This window comes from Pseudophryne corroboree, chromosome 10, assembly GCF_028390025.1.
Source record: "Pseudophryne corroboree isolate aPseCor3 chromosome 10, aPseCor3.hap2, whole genome shotgun sequence".
Classification (NCBI taxonomy): Eukaryota; Metazoa; Chordata; class Amphibia; order Anura; family Myobatrachidae; genus Pseudophryne; species Pseudophryne corroboree.
Genome location: NC_086453.1, coordinates 349562296 through 349586502, shown reverse-complemented (window position 1 = coordinate 349586502; position 24207 = coordinate 349562296). Strand labels below are relative to the sequence as shown.

The 24207-nt window shown below is 48.8% G+C and overlaps 1 protein-coding gene across 3 annotated transcripts in view; it reads right to left on the bottom strand.

The window, feature by feature from the left end:
* KIRREL3 (kirre like nephrin family adhesion molecule 3) overlaps positions 1 to 24207 on the bottom strand; it is a 1017151-nt gene that overhangs the window by 182781 nt on the left and 810163 nt on the right. For all 3 annotated transcript variants that reach the window (XM_063943670.1, XM_063943671.1, XM_063943672.1), the window contains exon 5: positions 22141 to 22298. In XM_063943670.1, coding sequence (XP_063799740.1) covers positions 22141 to 22298 — 158 coding nt within the window. The remainder of the gene's footprint in view (positions 1 to 22140; positions 22299 to 24207) is intronic.

The following is a 24207-nucleotide window of genomic DNA, read 5'->3' as shown; positions in this document are numbered from 1 at the left end:
AGATGTTCTACAGATCTTAGGAATGAATCAGGGCAACGAGGCTGAAGACGACGAGACACCAAGGAAAGTGGACGAAGAAAGCCTCCAGAGCATCCCTTCGTACAAGAATGTAGACACCACTACCCGAGCGGGGGCAGTCCTTCAGCAGGCACAGGCCCCAACAGGGCCAGACCCTATCGAAACCCTTAACCGACAGATGTCAGAAATGACGCTCAGCCTGTCTCGGATGAGCCAGAAGCTGGAAGAACTCGGCAAAGAACCAAGTGGAAGCCGACGCAGAGAAGGGCGTCATGAACGCGGTGGAAGACGCCACCCTCGATGGGAGGTCACGAGGGAGTCAGGCCGAAGGCCTACCGATCGGTTTGACCCACAGGGTCGACCGATTTGTAGGGGATGTCACCAGAGCGGACACATCGAATGGAACTGCCCACTTGACCCTTTAAACGGGGGGACCCCGAGGCGAGGGACCGACCCTCGGGAGGAGAACCACTGACAGGTCCGCCATCGCGGGATTGGTGGCCCCAGTATGTAGGAGAGTGCCCTCACCTGAACATCCGCATCAATGGGATCGAGATACCAGCTCTCTTGGATACGGGCTCACAAGTCTCTACAATCCGATTCACGGAGTTCCTCCAACACTGGGACGAAGCTACCATTGTGTCCCCACCCACTACATGGCTCCACTTGCTAGCCAGCAATGGACAACCCATCGCCTTCCAAGGCTACTGGGAAGCCGACGTGGAAGTAGGAAACGCCGCCCTGACCCGCCAAGGATACCTCATCACCACGGCGCCCAACGCACACTTGCCACCCGTGATCCTAGGCATGAACATTCTGCGAAACTGTCCAGAGGAACTAGTAGAAGCCCTGCGACACGAGATGAAGACCGCGACCCCTAAGGAGCGAAAGGCCCTGCAACAGACCGTCAAAGTACTAGAGGGCCGAAGGAAATTCATTAATGGTCAGGGTGAGATTGGAAAAGCCCGAATCACCGACCGCCAACCTGTTCTGTTGAAACCGAATTCGGAGCAAGTGGTGTGGTGCAAAACGAGAATTGGTCCGGGGGGAAGAAACTACGAGGCTCTGGTGGAACCCTGTGACCGGGACGGACAACAGCCGTTCGCTGTGGCGAGGACACTAGCCAAGGTGGTACACGGGAGGGTACCAGTCCGTCTTCTGAACCCACACTCGTATGCCATCAGACTCTACAAGTATTGTCCGGTGGCGAAGGTCAGTTGGATCGACTTCCAAGACATCGTGAGACAGGGGGTAACCATGGCTCAATCAGGAGCGGCAGATGGCGAAAAGTCGGCGGCTGAGGAAGAACCCCCATGGTGGGCCGAGATCCAGATTGGCGATGTTGACACCCCCACTGACCAAAGAGATGGAATATTACAGCTGGTGCGACGCAACGTTGCTGCATTCAGCCAACACCCTTCGGATTTTGGTCAAGCGGATGAAGTATATCATCACATTCCCACCGGGACAACCCCTCCTATCAAGGAACGCCACCGACCCCTCCCCCCAACTATGTACCAGCCAGTGAGGAACATGATTGCGGAAATGAAAGAGGCTGGAGTCATCCGTGAAAGCCACAGCCCATGGGCCGCTCCACTGGTGATAGTGAAGAAGGACGGTAGCCTGCGCTTCTGCGTAGATTATCGCAGGCTCAATGCTGCAACCCACAAGGACGCCTATCCGCTTCCCCGAATCGAAGAATCTCTGACAGCCTTGAAGACGGCGGCGTATTTCTCCACACTGGACCTCACCAGCGGCTACTGGCAGGTCCAAATGGCCCCTGAAGACATTGAGAAGACGGCCTTCACTACGCCAATTGGCTTATTCGAATTCCTAAGGATGCCATTTGGACTCTGCAACGCCCCGGCCACCTTCCAACGTGTCATGGAGCATTGTCTCGGACACCGCAACTTCGAGATGGTCCTGCTGTACCTCGACGATGTGATAATCTTCTCCAGAAACTACGAGGACCATCTGCGACATTTGGAAGAAGTGTTCCAACAGTTGATCCACTGTGGCCTGAAGCTTAAACCGAGCAAATGTCACCTGCTCAAGCCCAAGGTCCAGTATCTGGGGCATGTCGTCAGCGCTGAGGGCGTGATGCCCGATCCGGAGAAGATCAGAGTCGTTCAGGACTGGCCAGTCCCCAAGACCGTCAGAGATGTCCGAAGCTATTTGGGATTTGTGGGGTACTATCGACGCTTCATTGAACAATTTGCCGCAGTGGCAGCCCCGTTGCACGAATTACTCAGAGGCCAATCGGGTCATGAGCGAAGAGGGTCGTCCCTGGTATGTTGGGGAGAGGAACAGCAGCGAGCCTTTCATCGGTTGAAGACGTCCTTAATCGAAGCCCCGATGTTGGCCTATCCCGATTATGAACAACCATTTCAAGTTTACACAGACGCTAGTCACCGGGGTTTAGGGGCCGTACTCTCCCAGGTGCAAGACGGGCGGGAAAGAGCGATTGCATACGCCAGCCGGGGCCTCCGCAAGACCGAGCGTAACTGTGAGAATTACAGCGCATTTAAGCTAGAGTTACTCGCCCTCATCTGGGCCGTCACCGAGAAGTTTAAACACTATCTGGCCGCCACGCCGTTCGTCATCATGACGGACAATAACCCGCTGGCACATCTGTCCACTGCTAAGCTCGGAGCCCTGGAACAGAGATGGGTATCCCGATTAGCAAATTTCCAGTACACCGTATCCTACCGAAGTGGGAAGTCCAACGGGAACGCCGATGCCCTCTCCCGATTACCCACCGTGGACATTACAGAGGAAGATAGAGATGTGGATGAGGATGTCGAAACCCCGGTGTTTAAAGTCTCTCGAAAGGGACGAACGGTCACGTCAGACCCCCTATCCGTCACCGGACCTCCACGAGTGGAGAATGCCCCACTGGATGCTCCCACAGTCGACTGGCGCGAGAAGCAGCGGAAGAATCCAGTGCTGAGGGAACTTGTGGCCTTGTTGCACCAGCGGCGCCCATTGACCCGGGCCCAACGGGATAAAGCCGACCCGGAATTGATAAAGTTACTACGGCATAGGGACCGCATTCACTTGGAGGAGGGGATCCTAGTGCGTACCAGCATAGATCCAAGTACCCACCAACCAGTCACTCAGGTGGTTGTATCCAAAGATCAAGCTGCTCTTCTGCTCACGGCCTACCATGACAAGTCCGGGCACTTCGGCACACAAAAGACTGAAGCTATCCTACGCACACGGTATTTCTGGGTGGGCATGCGAGAAGATGTAGAAAGATGGTGCCGTGACTGTGTTCCATGCACAAGGAAAAGGCAGGCCGACATTACCCAAAAGGATCCTCTGCATCCCATTAAGAGTCAACATCCACTACAAATTGTTGCCCTGGACCACGTGAAATTGGAGCCGAGCACCAATGGATATCTGTATGCCCTTACAATAATGGACCATTACAGTAAATTCCTAGTAGCCGTCTTGGCCAAAGACCTCACTGCAAAAACCACTGCTGAACTGTTTTTGAAGCACTTTGCCAGGCCCTATGGGTATCCAGACTGCATCTTGACCGACCAAGGCCCTGCCTTTGAGTCGCAGTTGTTTCACGAACTGTGTTCCTACTACGGCTGTCGGAAAGCTCGGACCACAGCCTATCACCCACAGGGGAATGGATTGTGCGAAAGAGCTAACCAGACCCTCATCGGGATGCTCCGGAGCCTGGTGGCAGAAGATCGCACCAAGTGGCCGACCATACTCCCCGAATTAACCTATCTTTACAACAACACTGAACATTGCTCTACCGGCTTCACACCGTACTACCTCATGTTCGGCCGACGAGGCAAATTACCCCAGGACCTGGAATTGACCCCTGCTGTGGTCCCTCCCATCGACCCAAAGACCGACTGGGTCCGTGAGCACCAGCGGAGGATAGAAGCTGCCCGAGAAATTGTAATAAAAAGAATTGAACATGCCCAGCAGCGCCAAGAGATAAACTACAATGCCCACATCCGACCGGAGGCACTGAAGACTGGGGACCTTGTCTGGAAGAAACGGAATCACCGTACCAGCAAGCTTGACGCTATGTGGGAAAGTTGCCCGTACGTCGTGATCAGTGTTCCTGAAGGCGACCGATACACCTACAAGATCCGTAAGGGCCCGGAAGGTCCAGTCAGCGTGGTACCAAGAGACCAACTCAAGCTCTGTACCGTAGAGTTACCAATGAGAAGCGCAGATCCACCTGTGGCAGAGGGACGGGAGACCCTAGGGGGCATACCCTTACACGATCCCATGGAGCTCTTAGTGTTTATGGGTGGACTACCACCACCGCATTCAGCCTCACCCATAACGCCAAACCCGGTGTTCAATGGGCCTGTTGAAGACCAGGATCGGCCTAGCCTAATTACCGCTCCTGACGAGAGCGACATCCCTGGGGTTGAGACCAGAAGGTCATGACGCAGCACCCAGGGCGTCCCGCCTTTAAGGTATAGGGAGTAAACTGTTAACCGTTTCCACTGTATACTTATATCCGATTTGTTTACACCTGTTTATTGTTATGCTTAAATTGAGATTTATATTAGAGACTTTGGCTTGCTGCCATAGGCGTGAGGACACGCAAGATTTTAGCTGGGGTGCATGTGATACCCTGAAACTGCAGCCCAAATCAACTGTGGCACTACAGGTGCCAGCATGACTTTAATAAAAGTAAAATGTTTGCTGGAGTTGCATAAGCACTGTGCCAGCAGCCTACAGCTTGCAGCACAGAAGGAGTTAACAGCACAGCTCATAGCAATACAGATCAGTCTGCAAAATGCAAAGGGCATGACTCACCCATTTGCAAACTAAGAGCGGGAAATCCCAGATAGAATGTGGTCCTGGGAATGCAAAGTTATAAAAGGGTTGTCCTGCAGCAGCCTGCAGAACAGTGAGCTGAGGAGAGTGAGCAGGCAGTGAGGAGACTGAGAGAACAGTGAGCTGAGGTGATCGGGGCAGAGGCGGGAAGACGGAGAGAGAGAGGACCGCGGTGTGAGGGGAACGAAGAGAGCGCGCCCACCAGCCAGACTCGCTGCTGCCTGCCACGGCCGGAGCAAAGGAACAACACCGCCGCGTGTACAAGAGAGGGAGGTGGCTCAGGTCACAGAGGCTTCCTGACACCTGCCCAACATCAAAGACGCCACGGCACAAGGGCTCGAGATCCGGAAGGGGGGAGATCGCGTGGGAAGAGGATTCCCCTAACAACAGTCATACGGGAGAGGCTGCAGTGACTGGGAGCACGGCTGCAGACAGCAGGAGCAACGAATATACCGCAGGTACTCTCACTTATCCCCAATATCCCAGCTATCCGGGTTACAGGAACCCCAAGTACAGAAGTACTGTACCTGGGTCTTCATAGATGTTTCCATGTAAAGTAGAGGGTTATCATTAACTGCCGCCTGTCAGAAAAGGGGGACGCCCCTAACCCTAAACAGCTCCGTCAAAGACTCTACCTATGTAATAGTGCCTCCTAACGGGTCCATGTTATGACCTTCACACTTATACTGCACCCGGTTGTTACAGCACAGTTCAACAAAAGGTAACAGGACTGTGCAAACCCCTGTTCTTACTGTGCAAACCCCTGTTCTTACTGTGCAAGCCAGAACTGGTCTGTTTACTAGTTTATATCACTGGATGATAATTGACTTACCTTTCTGTGGATACAAATGCGGTTGGTACCGTGAATCATTACTGCTGTTCTGTATTATGGAGAAAGTGGTTTTGCATGCCTGTTTACAACTGTTTACCTTGCGTCCACTGACGCCTCCTTAGAAGTCCTCTGTTTCAGTGTAAGCAGTCTATTAGAGAGACATTGGCCACAAACGCCCCTGGGGCGCAGGAACTGAACGTTACGGTCCAGCATATAACGCCCCCTCGTGGACAGTTTAGGGAGGGCTCCCGCGTTACTGCCAGGACATACTTTACCCTAATAGGACATTATCCTCCAAATGATTGGTAGTACGGGTGAAGTATTTGATTGTTTGATTTGGTCAAAGTTATACCTTCGAGGTGTTAAAACTGTGAATGCTGTTATAAGACAGGGAAAGACTCAGGTTATTGTAATAATGTTCAACCTATGCAACTGTGTTTAATGAAAATTGAGTTACAGCGGTGACTGATATCGTCAGTGCAATAAATGGTTGTCACCGTCTCCATGTGTCGTGGTCCTTGAGCACATTGGGTTTGGGTTGCCCTTCCGGGGTTCTCCTGATCCTTCTGCCCCAGCCTTACAGGTGAGGAGAAGAATAGACGCTGGCCAAGACATCGTTGAAGAGTGGATACGGCCGATTACGAGACCGACAGAGTTTCAGGTACGAACCCTTTTATAGAGATATTACATATACACACTCTGGTACTCTACTGAGACCTGCTATTGCTTCAGCCTGGATGTGTAGTGCTGTAGCAGCATGGACAGATAATCTGTCAGACGACATAGATTCCCTCGACAGGGATACTGTTTTGCTAACCCTGGGCCATATAAAAGACGTCGTCTTATATATGCGGGATGCTCAGAGGGACATTTGCCTGCTGGGCTCTAGAATTAATGCTATGTCCATTTCTGCCAGGAGGGTCTTATGGACTCGGCAATGGACAGGAGATGCTGATTCTAAAAAACACATGGAGGTTTTGCCTTATAAGGGTGAGGAATTGTTTGGGGACGGTCTATCGGACCTCGTGTCCACAGCGACAGCTGGAAAGTCGACTTTCTTGCCTCAGGTTTCCTCACAGCCTAAGAAAGGACCGTATTATCAAATGCAGGCCTTTCGTTCTCAGAAAGGCAAGAGGGTCAGGGGCGCATCCTTTCTTGCCAGAGGCAGGGGTAGAGGTAAGAAGATGCACCATGCAGCCAGTTCCCAGGATTAAAAGTCCTCCCCTGCTTCCACTAAGTCCACCGCATGACGTTGGGGCTCCACAGGCGGAGCCAGGTGCGGTGGGGGCGCGTCTCCGAAACTTCAGCAACCAGTGGGTTCGCTCACAGGTGGATCTCTGGGCTGTACAAATTGTATCTCAGGGATACAAGCTGGAATTCGAAGCGACTCCCCCCCGCCGTTACCTCAAATCAGCCTTGCCAGCTTCCCCCATGGAAAGGGAGGTAGTACTGGTGGCAATTCACAAGCTGTACCTCCAGCAAGTGATTATCAGGGTCCCCCTCCTTCAACAGGGAAGGGGTTACTATTCCACAATGTTTGTGGTACGGAAACCGGACGGTTCGGTGAGACCCATTCTGAATTTAAAATTCTTGAACACTTATATAAAGAAATTCAAGTTCAAAATGGAATCGCTCAGAGCGGTTATTGCAAGCCTGGAAGAGGGGGATTTTATGGTGTCGCTGGACATCAAGGATGCTTACTTGCATGTCCCCATTTACCCACGTCACCAGGAGTACCTCAGGTTTGTGGTACAGGACTGTCATTACCAGTTCCAGACGTTGCCGTTTGGCCTGTCCACGGCACCAAGGATATTTACCAAGGTAATGGCCGAAATGATGATACTCCTTCGGAAGAAGGGAGTTATAGTTATCCCGTACTTGGACGATCTCCTCATAAAGGCGAGGTCCAGAGAGCAGTTGTTGATCAGCGTAGCACTCTCTCAGGAAGTGTTGCAACAGCACGGCTGGATTCTGAATGTTCCAAAGTCGCAGCTGATTCCTACGACGCGTCTGCTTTTCCTGGGCATGATTCTGGACACAGAACAGAAGAAGGTGTTTCTCCCGGTGGAGAAGGCCCAGGAATTAGCATCTCTGGTCAGGGACCTCCTGAAACCAAAACAGGTATCGGTGCATCACTGCACGCGAGTCCTGGGAAAGATGGTGGCTTCATACGAAGCCATTCCCTTCGGCAGGTTCCATGCAAGGATCTTTCAGTGGGATCTGTTGGACAAGTGGTCCAGATCGCATCTTCAGATGCATCGGCTGATCACCCTGTCCCCAAGGGCCAGGGTGTCTCTTATGTGGTGGCTGCAGAGTGCTCACCTTCTCGAGGGCCGCAGGTTCGGCATACAGGACTGGGTCCTGGTGACCACGGATGCAAGCCTCCGAGGATGGGCGGCAGTCACTCAGGGAAGAAACTTCCAAGGGCTGTGGTCAAGTCTGGAGACTTCTCTACACATAAATATACTGGAACTAAGGGCCATTTACAACGCCCTGAGTCAAGCAGAGCCCCTGCTTCGAAACCGGCCAGTGCTGATTCAGTCAGACAACATCACGGCGGTCGCCCATGTAAACCACCAGGGCGGCACAAGAAGCAGGATGGCAATGGTGGAAGCCACAAAGATTCTTTGGTGGGCGAAGAATCACGTGCAAGCACTGTCAGCAGTGTTCATTCCGGGAGTGGACAACTGGGAAGCAGACTTCCTCAGCAGACACGACCTCCACCCGGGAGAGTGGGGACTTCATCAAGAAGTCTTCACACAGATTGCAAAGCGATGGGAACTGCCACAGGTGGACATGATGGCGTCCCGCCTCAACAAAAAGCTAAAAAGATATTGCGCCAGGTCAAGGGACCCTCAGGTGATAGCTGTGGATGCCCTAGTGACATCGTGGGTGTACCAGTCGGTATATGTGTTTCCTCCTCTTCCTCTCATACCCAAGGTACTGAGAATAGTAAGAAAGAGAGGAATAAGAACAATACTCATTGTTCCGGATTGGCCAAGAAGGACTTGGTATCCGGAACTGCAAGAAATGCGCACAGAGGACCCATGGCCTCTGCCTCTCAGACAGGACCTGCTGCAACAAGGGCCCTGTCTGTTCCAAGACTTACCGCGGCTGCGTTTGATGGCATGGCGGTTGAACGCCGGATCCTAGCGGAAAAAGGCATTCCGGATGAAGTTATTCCTACGCTGATAAAGACTAGGAAGGACGTGACAGCAAAGCATTATCACCGTATATGGCGAAAATATGTAGCTTGGTGTGAGGCCAGGACGGCCCCTACAGAGGAATTCCAGCTGGGTCGATTCCTGCACTTCCTACAGTCAGGGGTGACTATGGGCCTAAAATTGGGGTCCATAAAGGTCCAGATTTCGGCCCTATCCATTTTCTTTCAAAAAGAACTGGCTCCAGTGCCTGAGGTTCAGACGTTTGTTAAGGGAGTGCTGCATATTCAGCCCCCTTTTGTGCCACCAGTGGCACCCTGGGATCTTAACGTTGTGTTGGATTTCCAGAAATCCCACTGGTTTGAGCCACTTAAGACCGTGGAACTAAAGTATCTCACGTGGAAAGTGGTCATGCTGTTGGCCTTAGCATCGGCTAGGCGTGTGTCGGAATTGGCGGCTTTGTCATGTAAAAGCCCATATCTGATCTTCCATATGGACAGGGCAGAATTGAGGACTCGTCCCCAATTTCTCCCAAAGGTGGTATCATCGTTTCATTTGAACCAACCTATTGTTGTGCTTGCGGCTACTCGGGACTTGGAGTACTCCAAGTTGCTGGACGTAGTCAGGGCTTTGAAAATATATGTTTCCAGAACGGCTGGAGTCAGGAAGACTGACTCGCTGTTTATCCTGCATGCACCCAACAAGCTGGGTGCTCCTGCTTCAAAGCAAACTATTGCTCGCTGGATCTGTAGCACGATTCAGCTGGCTCATTCTGCGGCTGGATTGCCGCATCCAAAATCAGTAAAAGCCCATTCCACAAGGAAGGTGGGCTCTTCTTGGGCGGCTGCCCGAGGGGTCTCGGCTTTACAGCTTTGCCGAGCGGCTACTTGGTCGGGTTCAAACACCTTTGCAAAGTTCTACAAGTTTGATACCCTGGCTGAGGAGGACCTTGTGTTTGCTCATTCGGTGCTGCAAAGTCATCCGCACTCTCCCGCCCGTTTGGGAGCTTTGGTATAATCCCCATGGTCCTTACGGAGTTCCCAGCATCCACTAGGACGTCAGAGAAAATAAGAATTTACTCACCGGTAATTCTATTTCTCGTAGTCCGTAGTGGATGCTGGGCGCCCGTCCCAAGTGCGGACTTTCTGCAATACGTGTATATAGTTATTGCTTAAATAAGGGTTATGAGCCATCCGTTGAGTGAGGCTCAGTTGTTGTTCATACTGTTAACTGGGTAAGGTTATCACAAGTTGTACGGTGTGATTGGTGTGGCTGGTATGAGTCTTACCCTGGATTCCAAAAATCCTTTCCTTGTAATGTCAGCTCTTCCGGGCACAGTTTCCCTAACTGAGGTCTGGAGGAGGTGCATAGAGGGAGGAGCCAGTGCACACCAGATAGTACCTAATCTTTTCTTTAGAGTGCCCAGTCTCCTGCGGAGCCCGTCTATTCCCCATGGTCCTTACGGAGTTCCCAGCATCCACTACGGACTACGAGAAATAGAATTACCGGTGAGTAAATTCTTATTTTATTTTAACACGATAACGTGGTATCTACTTTGCTGTGAAATTGTTGATGAATATATTTTAGATTGTGTGTGTGTGTGAATAAATGTGTATTATGCCAGGCCAGTAATATTACACACATTGGGGCAGTTGTATTAAGCCTGGAGAAGGCATGAGGAAGTGATAAACCAGAGATCAGTACAAGGTGAGAACGCACCAGCCAATCAGCTCCTAACTGTTAATTTACATATTGGAACTGATTGGCTGGTGCATTTATCACCTTGCACATATCACTGGTTTATCACTTCCTTATGCCTTCTCCAGGTTAATACATCCGCCCCATTGTGCGACTTCACTATCTATATTATTTTGTTGTGCCCATTGTTTTCCCGATGCTTCTTATTCCCTTCTCTAACTTCTCAGAGATGCTTGGTGCATGTTATGTATAAAGGTGTCCAGTTCATAAATATCACCTAAGCCGCATGTGACCTCTCAACGCAGGAAATCCTGGGGGGGCACAGAGGGAAGGCCTCATTATCTCAGAGTATATACTGTTCGTATGAATGAGTTACTGCAGGTCGGAGGGTCCTGCCACTGCATATAACTCTGTACTGGAACATATTTGTTAAGCAGAGAGGTTGCACTGGTTCCTGCTTTGTGGATACTTTGTTCAAATGATAAGAAAATATCACACTTTTGTTGTTTCCCAGCTCCCCCTCCCAGTGGCTTTAGTATCATTAACAGATAATACATTCATAAATAATTCAGAGAGCAGTTAAAACAATTAAGAAGATGAATCTATCCGTCCTGCTCCCACTATCGATGCTGCTTTATTTTCATAACCGTTTCACCAACCGGATAGTACTCGAAGAATCCCAGGTTGTGTGTTTAGTCCCAAAGGTAGACTACATGTGCCCGCCTGTCACTGACATAACACAGATCACCAGGCAACCGCATCTATGGCCGCCACGGTCGCACCTGTGGCAAGCATAACAACCGGCGGGTCTTGTGCAGTAGGGTCAGCCAATGACCACACACAGGCGCCATATCGTTGCTGGGTGGCAGGATTTACACTCAGAGCTTAGTACTCCAGGCGAATGAGTGTTTTGGACCCAAGCACCTGGTCGTTTTTGGATCACATTCTGTCAATGTTAGGGTGATCCTTTCTAGAAACAAGTCAGCAGGGACAGCGCCAAGAATAACAGTAGGAAGGTCCTGTCTGCCAATGGCCAACCCCTATAATGCGCCTACTAATCGCTCCTGCCCCCTCCACGTATCGCTCCTGCCCCCTCCACGTATCGCTCCTACCCCCTCCACGTATCGCTCCTGCCCCTCCCGTATCACTCCGGTACTGTACCTACTGAAACTGCATGACCTCCTGCCAATCACAGTGACTATCTACATCAGAATGTAAGCTCCTGTGATCAAGTCTCTCTCACCGTCTGTTTCATGTTTTGTTTCCGTGTTTATGAACATAGAGAACATATAGTGCACTACAGTGTATATGATAGTGTTGTGATATGTAATAACAATATATACACCATAATGATGATGATGATAAGAGGCTGACTTTGTCCTCTTAGGTATGAGGTTAGGAATGTGGTCCCTCCAGTATTACCACATCAGGGAGGAAATGGGACTGAGAAATTACTGGATCATCCACAATGGGACGGAGAAGTAGCTGTACGGTGCATAGTGTCATCACACGGGGTCTTATTCACATCCCGAAGGATCAGAGCCGCATAATGCAAAGTACTGATGTGCATGTGGCAGTAGGCATCACAGGTCCTGCGTCGTTGGCTGCACTACGGCTGCAGATATCACCAGAGCGACAGTCTGCAGCTGTTCAAAGGCGGCATCGCCCTCCGATTCCATGTCGCTGCAGTTTTGGGGGAGTGCTGATGCACGGATCACCGTCAGAAGATGGAGATTTTCTGGCATCTTTGTAGGAGCTGCGGTGGCCGGCTTACGCAGCCGACTCTCAATGTCGCAGCTGGTCCGATGCTGCGTCCTAGGACGCAGCTCCGGCTGCATTACCATACTAGTGCATCGCTGCTGCTGCTGCATGATCCGTCCACGGGGGTCATTCCGAGTTGATCGCACGTAGCAACTTTTTGCTGCTTGTGAGATTAACTAGACGCCGCCTATGGGGGAATGTATTTTAGTATAGCAGGGCTGCGATCGCTTGTACAGAACAAGACTAGCCCTGCACCTACTTACCCTATGCGACGGATCCAGCGATGAAGGTCCCGGCTGTGACGTCAGACATCCGCCCTCCAAACGCCTGCGTTCGCCTTACCACGCCAGGGAAATGGTGAGTAGACGCCCTGATCCTCCTTCCCGCTGTCAATCTTCTTGCGATCTGGCCTGCAATTGCTTTCTTCGGTCCTGGCGTCGCTGGGCAATGACGCGCGTGCGTAATGCGGGTGCCGCGCAGCTGCAGTTCCGACCCGTTCGCACCGCAGCGAAGAACCGCTGCGTGCGAACGGGTTGGAATGACCCCCCACATTTGAACCTTCACTCATTCTATAGATCTACACATTATAGTATACTGTATGTGACTGCACCGTTCAGTGTAATAATACAGAATTAATATATGTATTATAAACAATCTCGGAAGAGCAGCCTGACCTCTGACCTAATCCTACACTTAATTGTATAGGCTGCTGGCTGTGTATTTATTGGGCATTGTATACTTTCTTCACATTAGTAATAAATAATGGACACATCAGACTATACCCCGTGGCGCTAGTAACGCTTCTCTCATGGCCGGTTACATGGAGAGACTTTTTGAGGATCAGGAACAAAGTTAAATAAACAGAAATGTATCCGCTCTTTGTAGAAGTGTAAGATAATGAAATGTCATTGGTTCACTTCTCCGTAGTCCCGGCAAGCTGACCCGTCTCCTCAGTACTGTCATAATATGGCTACAGGTGGAGAGCAGGACGGATGGCTGTAATATCGCCGTGGCAATAAGCCATTAGCGAGATGGTATACAGCGCATCATTAAGGCTGAATGTACTTGTTCTGGGATTACAGGACCCGGGTGATGTCAGGGGTCTATACACTTCTTACGTTAGAAAAACAAACCTCTAATATACAGAATAAAATGTCTGTATCCAGTTTGTGTTAGTTATAGAAATAATACTTACAACAGTTTTTAACAGAGACTAAAAACTATTCCATACTATGAAGACATATAAAGCCTTCTGAAGAGTGCAGCAGTCGCCCATAGCAACGAATCAGCTTTCACCTATTATTTTGTAGAATGAACTTGATAAATGCTAGCTTGACACTGATTGGGTGCTGTGGGCAACTTCACCACTCTTTATAAGACTTGATACATCTCCCCCTGTACACAGTACAGAAGGAGCTAGCCACATATTGCCCATATAGACAGAGCGTGTCCTGGCTACATAAGGTAACCAGTTGCGGATCTTGCCACGGGCAAGCAGGACTTTTGCCCGGGGCGCCGCCTTCCAGAGGGCGCTGGCGCCATCCGGAGGGCGCCGCACCATAGCAAGATCCGCTGCTGCTGTGCCCCCGCTGCCTGCTCTGTCCCGCTGCCGCTGCCCGCTGTGAAGGGAAACTAGACGCTATGCGTCTAGTTTCCCTTCGTGGAGAGGACCTTTACTGTGCGGTGCGCGATGACGTCATCACGCACCGCACAGCATTTCAGTGGCGCTACTACTGTAAGGGGGCGTAACTGACCACGCCCCTGTATGAAGCCACGCCCCCTATTGCCCGCCCGGGGTGCAAAAAGCCCTAGAACCGGCCCTGAAGGTAACATAGCGCACGTCAGCAGTACGGCGTGCATCACAGATACTGAGCGAAACATACATAGTGGCAAAGCCAGGCTGATAGGCTGGGCCCGTAATGATGCTTACATATATGCAAGAGCAACGGCCCAACAAGCTCACCCAGGATAGACAGAGCGAGAGAGAGAGAGAGAGAGAGAGAGGTACTTGGGTGCTAAACCAAGGAAGGTGGAATTATTAGTGTTATGCTGAGTACGCACTTCTAGATATATCTGCAGATCACAGATATATCTATAGATGGACCAGGCAGTGTGTTGTGCATACACACTGCCCGATCCGGCGGGACTGACGTCACTAAGTGGGCGGGCAGTAGAACGGCCGATATGTCAGCCAATGTGTACACTGCATAACACTCTGAAGGTCAATAACCTGCTCCATTCCAATGCCATGTATTGCCGCAGTGCTGAATTAACAAGTCATCTCTAATGGCCTGAGACCTTGTGTGCTGGTCATGTACGATCATTCATATACATTATGGCAGTTCCATGGTATCCGTGCTTCTATGCCGCTGTATCTGTAGCTCGAGATGTAGTTACAATGCCACCGGCCGTCGAAATCCTGACCGGCGGCATAATGCCGGCACAACGGAGCTCAGGATCCTGGCATCAAAATACCGACGCCTGGAATCCCAAACGTTCTTTTAGCGGGACGCACTCCCATCCTGCTGCGGGGGCTGGGAGGTTAGTTTTAGGCATTAGGAGGGTTAGGGTTAGGCAGTGGGGAAGGGAGGGTTAGGGTTAGGCAGCGGGGAAGGGAGGGTTAGGGTTAGGCAGTGGGGAAGGGAGGGTTAGGGTTAGGCAGCAGGGAAGGGAGGGATAGGGTTAGGCAGTGGGGAAGGGAGGGTTAGGGTTAGGCAGTGGGGAAGGGAGGGATAGGGTTAGGCAGCGGGGAAGGGAGGGATAGGGTTAGGCAGCGGGGAAGGGAGGGATAGGGTTAGGCAGCGGGGAAGGGAGGGTTAGGCAGCGGGGAAGGGAGGGATAGGGTTAGGCAGCGGGGAGGGGAGGGATAGGGTTAGGCAGCGGGGAAGGGAGGGTTAGGCAGCGGGGAAGGGAGGGTTAGGGTTAGGCAGCGGGGAAGGGAGGGTTAGGGTTATGCAGTGGGGAAGGGAGGGTTAGGGTTAGGCAGCGGGGAAGGGAGGGATAGGGTTAGGCAGCGGGGAAGGGAGGGTTAGGCAGTGGGGAAGGGAGGGATAGGGTTAGGCAGCGGGGAAGGGAGGGTTAGGGTTAGGCAGCGGGGAAGGGAGGGTTAGGCAATGGGGAAGGGAGGGATAGGGTTAGGCAGCGGGGAAGGGAGGGTTGGGGTTAGGCAGCGGGGAAGGGAGGGATAGGGTTAGGCAGCGGGGAAGGGAGGGTTAGGCAGTGGGGAAGGGAGGGATCGGGTTAGGCAGCAGGGAAGGGAGGGTTAGGGTTAGGCAGTGGGGAAGGGAGGGAAAGGCAGTGGGGAAGGGAGGGATAGGGTTAGGCAGCGGGGAAGGGAGGGTTAGGGCTAGGCAGTGGGGAAGGGAGGGTTAGGGTTAGGCAGCGGGGAAGGGAGGGTTAGGCACCACCGGGGATGGTTAGGGTTAGGCACCACTGGGGAGGGTTAGAGTAGGGGGCAGATGAGGGTTCTGCTGTTCGGGATGCCGCAGTTGGTATTATGATGGCCGGCATCCCGTACATCGGTATATCATACTGAATCCTGTAGCTCTATGTGGCCAAATCTGTAGTTCTATGCAATGCTATTTATAGTCCTAAGCCATCATATCTATAGTTCTACGTCATAGCATGTGTAGTTCCAAGTGACTGTCTCTGTATGTCTATCCCACGGTAATAGCTGTGGCATGGTATCTGTATGTGTAAGTGATTGTATCCAGGGGAGGATTGGTCACAGGGAAGCTCTCCAGTATCTGTAGTTCTGTGCCACGGAATCTTTAGCTCTGTGCCACAGAATTTTTAGCTCTGTGCCACGGAATCTTTAGCTCTGTGCCACGGAATCTGCAGTTCTGTGCCACGGAATCTGCAGTTCTGTGCCACGGAACCTGCAGTTCTGTGCCACAGAATCTGCAGTTCTGTGCCACGGAATCTTTAGCTCTGTGCCACTGAATCTTTAGCTCTGTGCCACGGAATCTGCAGTTCTATGCCACGGAATCTGCAGTTCTGTGCCACGGAATCTGCAGTTCAACTTCTGTGCCACGGAATCTGCAGTTCTGTGCCACGGAATCTGCAGTTCTGTGCCACGGAATCTGCAGTTCTGTGCCACGGAATCCGCAGTTCTGTGCCACGGGAATCTGTAGCTCTATGTCAGTGCATCTGTGTTACTACAATATTACATAATACAATTATGAGAACAGAATAACACAAGGTCTAATGGGAAGACTTGCAGTATACTGAGAATGAATGTACAGTGGGGAGTATAAGAGCCCAGTCATTCTACACACATACAGCAGAGTAGCACTGCTCACTGATTGCGCTGCGAGAAGCGAGCACAGCACAAAGTACAGCTTTCATCCCACTTGTATCAATTGCATCCAGACATGAGAGAGATCCCAATCTTCCTGCCCCGGTGAATTTGGCATAATACGGAGTTTTCTGAAGATGCAAATGACTGGTTTTCCTGGCGCTCTATCTGCATACACGTAGAGTGTTTGTAGTGGTGGCTGGATTGAAGTAAGATCTAGAGAATGTTGTTTCTGCATAAGTGACAGGATAAGAGAACACGGCCGTCACATCTTGTGCCTTTCAGAAGCCGGTGTTTCCCAAACGCACCTCTCACCCGAGAAACGGTCACAGCGGCGTCTCATCTGCTCACAGCCCCCTGCGCACGTAGCCTCAGTGTGACACTGCGTTACACGTTCTCTCACGGCTTCACCAATAACAATGTTATCCGTATAGTCCCCGACGCAGTCCCAATTCCCCCGGCTGCCCCTCCATCTCCTTCATACTCTCCATTGTGTTCTTTTCTAAATTATACGACTGTATTGTGGCGTGCCTACATAGCCTACCATGAAAGGCTGGCATATTTAAATCCAGATTATAGAAAGAGTCTACTGAATGTGACTTTTTCTCTCTTCCTCTCTCTCTCTGGAGGAACTGAATATTTTTTTTTTCCTTTTGTGCCATTTTCCGCTCACAAAAGAAATGAGAGGAATGTAATGATATGCTAACCGCATACAAAAGCTTTCAATTTCCTCTCATTCTCTTGGTTCAATGGAGCCACCATAGAGCGTGGTGAGACTCAAAGCATAATTTCTGGGAAGGAACAGGCATAGCTCTGGCTGCATTTGCAGAAGGGTCGCGGCTGCAGATTGAATTTTTAATTATCTGTTTGCGGAGGCCGTAGGGATTATGGAGTCGGGCTGTTGGGAGTAGATACACATAAGTAAATGTTTCTGCAAAATCTCTTGCCGGCTCAGTGATGAAACAGTCAGAGAGAGAGAGAGCTACAGGAAGATAGGACGCTTAGTCTTTTCCCCCGTAAGATGAAATGCACATGTACGATAAGGAGAATGTAAGCATACGTGACCTGCAGATGAGGATTAGCCAATCAAGTTGCCAGGGGATACGCCAGTGAGGCTAGAAAGGACCCCGGAGCATGTCCATGAAAGCCGTGTGTGTGTGTGTACATATATATATATATATATATATATATACTCACACACAAATACAATTGCACATTATAAAGTACCCTTACAGTGCTTTCACTGTTGGCCACTGAGCACCACAGTCTAGCACAATATATTGCCCAAACCTGTAGAATGAAATATTGTGAATAATGTGTCTTACATGTACCTTCATCTCTCAAACTGGTCATACGCCAGACCCAACTTTCATCCAACTAGTTGTTAACCAGTCGGAATATATAAACAGTTAAGACAGCGCTGAATAAAAGAGATATTTCATCCACTCTGTAACATTGAAGATATATAAACAATACCAGCGCTTAACTGTTTGTTTGTTGTAAGAAAATCAGGGTGGAGTATCTCTCTTAAAGCCACGGCAGCTAATAAGAGAGAATAAAAATAATACCTATAAGCGCCAAGTCCTACATATGCTTTTTGGTTGGAATGAATACCTGGTAATGTATAGGATCAAATGGCAATCAACCATTTGTTCCCAAACGGCGAGAAACAGACTAAAACGGTCGTTCAGTCAAGTTGGTTAAATCTGTTCTTGTCCATTTTTGGGCATTTGGGAAAAGTTGAGCTGGCCAAGCACCATGGCTAGGCAAAGACTTATATACTGTATGGCACTCTGCTGATAGGTCACAGGAGTCATGAGCAGGCAATCAGGTCAGAGATTGAATAGTTGTTAGCTGACTGTAGGCAAGATGGCAGCACCCATGCCCCGGCGGCTCCATGTGACACGTTCTTACAGCCTTGGGACAGACATGCAGTGCCATATAGCAACAGTGCCAGGTACAGTAATGGGGAATGCCAATCCGGTGAGACACTCTTGACATTGCATAACAGAGCTCCCCACTGTGACAGAAGGAAGTGCTCAGTTACCATGTCTGTCTATGATATTCCCCTCCTCATTACATTGTATAGCAGTGCTCTTCATAGTGACTGTAGGAGTATAACATTGTCAGTGTCACTGTATATATCTTGTCTTTATATATCTATTTACCACAGGTCATCGCATAAACTTCCACTTACACTAGACTGTTAAGGTGGGTACACACTAGGCGACGTGCTCTATGAGTGACGTTGCCTAGCGTTTCCCCCTCCCGGGTAGGGCAGTCGGCGGCCGGGCATACACACTGAGCGATATGAAGTTCACATCGCTCAGTGACGTCAAGCAACGGCCGGGCATACACACTGAGCGATATAAAGTTCACATCGCTCAGTGACGTCAAGCAGCGGCCGGGCCGTGCAGGCATCTCTTGGACGACAGTCCAGATTGAGCTGCCTGCATGGCCGACAGCGAGGTTCATTAACGACCCGCGGGGCCGCGCATCACTGGTCAGCGGCAGCAGCCACACTTGCCGAGAAAATGAGCGACGTCACTCAGGAAGGGTGAAAATGAGCGACGTCGCTCAGGAAGGATGAAAATGAGCGACGTCGCTCATTTTCTTGCCAAGTGTGTATGCACCATTAGACTGTAGTGACAACTGTGTGACAAAGTGTTAATTATCAACAACCCCTGTTCTGTTAAAAATGATCAAGAGTTTTCTTCTATCACAAAATATGTTACCTTCAATAGGGGTAATTCAGAGTTGATCGCAGCAGTCAATTTGTTAGCAGTTGGGCAAAACCATGTGCACTGCAGGGGGGCGAGGGGAGGGCGGCAGATGTAACATGTGCAGAGAGAGTTAGATTTGGGTGGGGTGTGCTAAGTTTGAAATCTAAATTGCAGTGTAAAAATAAAGCAGCCAGTATTTACCCTGCACAGAAATAAAATAGCCCACCCAAATCTAACTTGTTCACATTCAAAATTACAGGACTTTATCCGGGCTTCACCCACTCTGTGGAATGCCCTCCCACGCACAATAAGACTCGCCTCTAGTCTCCAAACCTTGAAACGTTCCCTGAAAACTCACCTCTTCAGACAAGCCTATCAAATTCCAGACCCACCCACATAACCTTCAGTGCTTCCCTATCTAATTACATCCTCTCTGTACAGTACACATAAGTGACATAACATCACATATCTTGTCTTTCTTTACACCTAAACCCTCCTGACACTTGGCCAACATTGCTGGGTGATCATATCATACAACCCATTAAGAACATAGCAATCTAGTGGATCGTTATGCAATAGGTAGCATCTAAACTTGTGTATCAATGTCTATTTCCCTATAGAGTGTAAGCTTGTGAGCAGGGCCTTCCTACCTCTATGTCTGTATGTTTTTACCCAGTTTTGTTCTATTACTGTTGTTCTAATTGTAAAGCACAACAGAATATGCTGCGCTATATAAGAAACTGTTATTATTAATAATAATAATAATAATAACTCTCTCTGTACATGTTATATCTGCCCCCCCTGCAGTGCACATGGTTTTGCCCAACTGCTAACACATTTGCTGCTGCGATCAACTCAGAATTACCCCCAATGTCTCTAAGAACATTTGATTTAAGGGGTATCTGATGCTGAATTTATCAATTCTCCCCACTTTTACTTCATAATATGCTTCCATAAATTACTTAAATGAGAGATAATGTTACCCAAATATAGTCAATTGTCATCAGCTATGTAGCATTGAAAATACTCTGCTAAAGCTCAACACGTGAAGATGTAAGAACAAATAATCAGAACTTACTGAGTTTTGTGATTTAATATGGAAAACATTTACCCAATGAGCAAATAAACAAAAAAGTGATAATAAATTATATACAAAGAATACAAATTGAATAAGATACTTTAAAATAAAAAGACATTAGAACACTCTATGAGTTCTGTTGGCTGGGAAATGTCCAAAATGTATGATCAATCTTCAGTATGAGGAAATGACAACTGTCTACCTCTCAACAGGACATTTTATACAGCAACATCACCATCAGGGTCCACGTCTGTATTGACTAGTCAGTTTAGTGTATATTTAAATTAGTCATATCTGGCTTCTTAACAAATCCAATTAGCAGAAATACAATAAGTGCACATGAGTCAAAGGCAATTTCATCATTGCAGCAGCATCATACACAATGCATCTTTGCAGCGTCTTTTTGCTAGCGACACGTACGATTTCCTACAAAACTGAGATGCCCACTTACAGCATCTTGCACTGTGAAAATCCGTAGCGGTGAATCATCGGACGCACCATGGCAGGGGGAAGTTTCTCTGTCTGAACATGGTGCCCTGCGTGGGTGTCTGTGCCTCTTTAAGCGCAGCCACTTCCCGTGACATGCCCATGTCTGCTTAGTCGCCCCTCTGTAACCTCCCAGGAACACCCACTGAAATCCACACTCCCGGCATCCAAACCCAATCTGCGTCTCCAGACTGCAACCAATCGGGATGCACCGGCAGTGAGATTTGGACACATGTGCGGTACTTATAACAACAGCCAACTGCATGTGTATCAGCATTGAGTCTGACTCTGATTCAGGCCCAATATATGTGCAGCCCTGCTTACAAGGGGTGTGGTTCATCAAATCGACAGTATCTAGGTCGACAATGTTTAGGTCGACCACTATAGGTCGACAGTCACTAGGTCGACATGGATAGAAGGTCGACAGGGTTTCTAGGTCGACATGTGCTAGGTCGACAGGTGTAAAGGTCGACATGAGGATTTTTTTTTGTGTGTTGTTTTCTTCGTAGAGTGACCGGGATCCCAAATTAGTGCACCGCGTCCCCTCGCATGGCTCACTTCGCTCGCCATGCTTCGGGCATGGTGCCTTCGCTCCGCTACCGCTTCGCTCGGCACACTTTACCGTTCCAATCGTAGTCCACGTGGATCGTTAAGTATGAAAAAATTCAAAAAAAAAGAAAAAATGTGAAAAACTCATGTCGACCTTTAGACCTGTCGACCTAGCACATGTCGACCTAGAAAGTAGAAACCCTGTCGACCTTCCATCCATGTCGACCTAGTGACTGTCGACCTATAGTGGTCAACCTAAACATTGTTGACCTAGACAGTGTCGATCTTCAGACCGGATCCCGTTTACAAGGGCCATACACACCCGCACATAAGTTTATGTAGGCCATTAGGAGGCGTCTATTTTACAACTAGTATAGGGCATGTGTAATTACGTGCTGATGCTAACGGTGTATATATGCTTCCCATGCAAAGGGGTCAAAATCACATCCATGTCTAAGTGACATACTGGACATGCAAAATACATGTGAATGCTGACACACCTCTCTAGGTGCATGCGAGTCACAGAAATACTCACAACCCTAATTTTGCCTGCATTTTGTGATGTATGCACAATGTGAAAATGCGCAATTTCCATAGAAAACTGATGGATAACGCGGCATAATGTGTAAGTAAGGTGAACGCATTCTGAGACATGTCAGCTCCCAATAGCATGCATATAGCCACTGTACAAATAATCAGCAAGTCTAAATGCTTACCTTGGAATACGTCGCCCCATTCAGGACCTCTCCGTTCCTCATCCAGATAATGGTAGCTGCTGGCTTTGCATTGTCTGCGTGACAGGTTAGGTTCAGGGGGTCTCCAGCGCGGAGGTTTATTACGGGACCGCCAATAATTACCGGATCATCAGGTGGAACTGTTGGTAAAACACAGAGAAGACATCTCATGTAATTAAGGAACAACTTCTTGCTCAAGCTCAATCATTAAGAATGTGGAAACATACAGTAGCTCGGCTCTGCTTGGTAAGTGATCATGGATACACACATATATGAAGTCTTCTTATGCTGCACACTAATGACCGTACAGTAAGTAAACACTCGGCAACGGAGTCATGTAGGGGGATATCCGGTAGTCCAAGTGTCTGTGTCTGTACAGGCGGAAGTCCACAACCGGACTGGACCAAATGCAGACAACTTTCAGTCTAGTCCCATTTTCTAAATATGAGATGCTCTGCAGTGTGTATTATTATGTGTACGTATGCTTGCCACAACCATCTGCAGATCTCCGGGCATATGGTAACTAAGGGGCAGATGTATTAACCTGGAGAAGGCATAAGGAAGTGATAAACCAGTGATATGTGCAAGGTGATAAACACACCAGCCAATCAGTTCTAATATGTAAATTAACAGTTAGGATCTGATTGGCTCGTGCCTTTATCACCTTGCACATATCACTGGTTTATCACTTCCTTATACCTTCTCCAGGTTAATACATCTGCCCCTAATAACCTAAGTACACAGCTGCCAACTTGTGTTTTAGAAAACAGCTTTATTTAGTTATTTTGCTAATTAACAAAGAAACCTCAATATCAATGGTGGACTTTTTTTTTTTTTGCAGCGGACATCCCATAAAAAATGGACCAATTTGGCATTTCTACAATATTCTGTTTTCCCTTGCATTTTGCGGTTAATGTAACATGATGTGATCTGTTCAGTATAAATTAATTAAAAAAATAAAAAAAGTCCCAGTTTGTAAATTGGGAGCGTTGGGAGGTGAGAACCGAGGCAAATGGGTACGAGAGGACACTAGTTACAAATCCCATTCATGGCTCCGTATATAAGAAAAACAGTTGCGTCGCACACTAATGCCTGGAACTAACGACAGCGAGAGCAGATTCAGCGCTAGGACTTGAAGAATAAAAATGATACAAAGTACGGTACTCTTAATGTTTTAAAACTTTCAATTAAAGTGTGATGTTTGCTTGTTCATAAAATGCTTTAACTATGATTTTGTTACGATTATTCCGCTCCGTAACTCGCATTTCATTATCAATTGTACATTTACATCGTACATTTATAAAATAAAGTGGTTACACTTTGCATGGATTGTTGTTCATTTAGAATATATTGCTCTTAAAAATTCTAACTCAATAACATACTGAAATGTATTGTTACTAACATCGTTTATAGCTTTTGTTGTTGCATAATTGAAGTTTTGATTAAACGGATATGGATTACACCACACTGTCGGTGCTTTTCAGCCTTCCTGTCTTAATGACCCACCCAACAGAAGGGGGGAATGAACCAGAAAGTGTACAGAGCATTTTACACAGAGCAATGGGTTCATGTCGTTACTGCCTAAGCCGACGCCGGTCATACTGTACATTCAGTTATATCACATGACTGGAGTTACGAATATTATATAAGTATAGCTACTTTACGAGAGCACCTATAGTCGATGCATCCAATGTCAGGGAAGGAATCCAGAGTGGGTGCCAGGAATATGTTTCAGTCCTTCTACCTCATCTGTAGCACGTAGCAAAGGTGGTCAGTCAGGCGGTCTCTAGCCCCCCCTCCCAGTGCTCCAGCTGTTGTGAAACTACAAGACCCAATGAGGGGTATTCAATTGTTTGAAAAGTCAGTTGGGTGTCTGTTTTTTTCCTAGCTAATAGACAGGAAAAAACAGACACCCAACCGACTTTTCAAACAATTGAATATCCCCCAATATGTCCTGTCACAGTTTGTTATAAGGAAATGCTAAAACTGTAGAAGGGCATGCTGGGATGTGTATGTTCACAAAGAGCTGGCACCAGACAAAATCTAAGT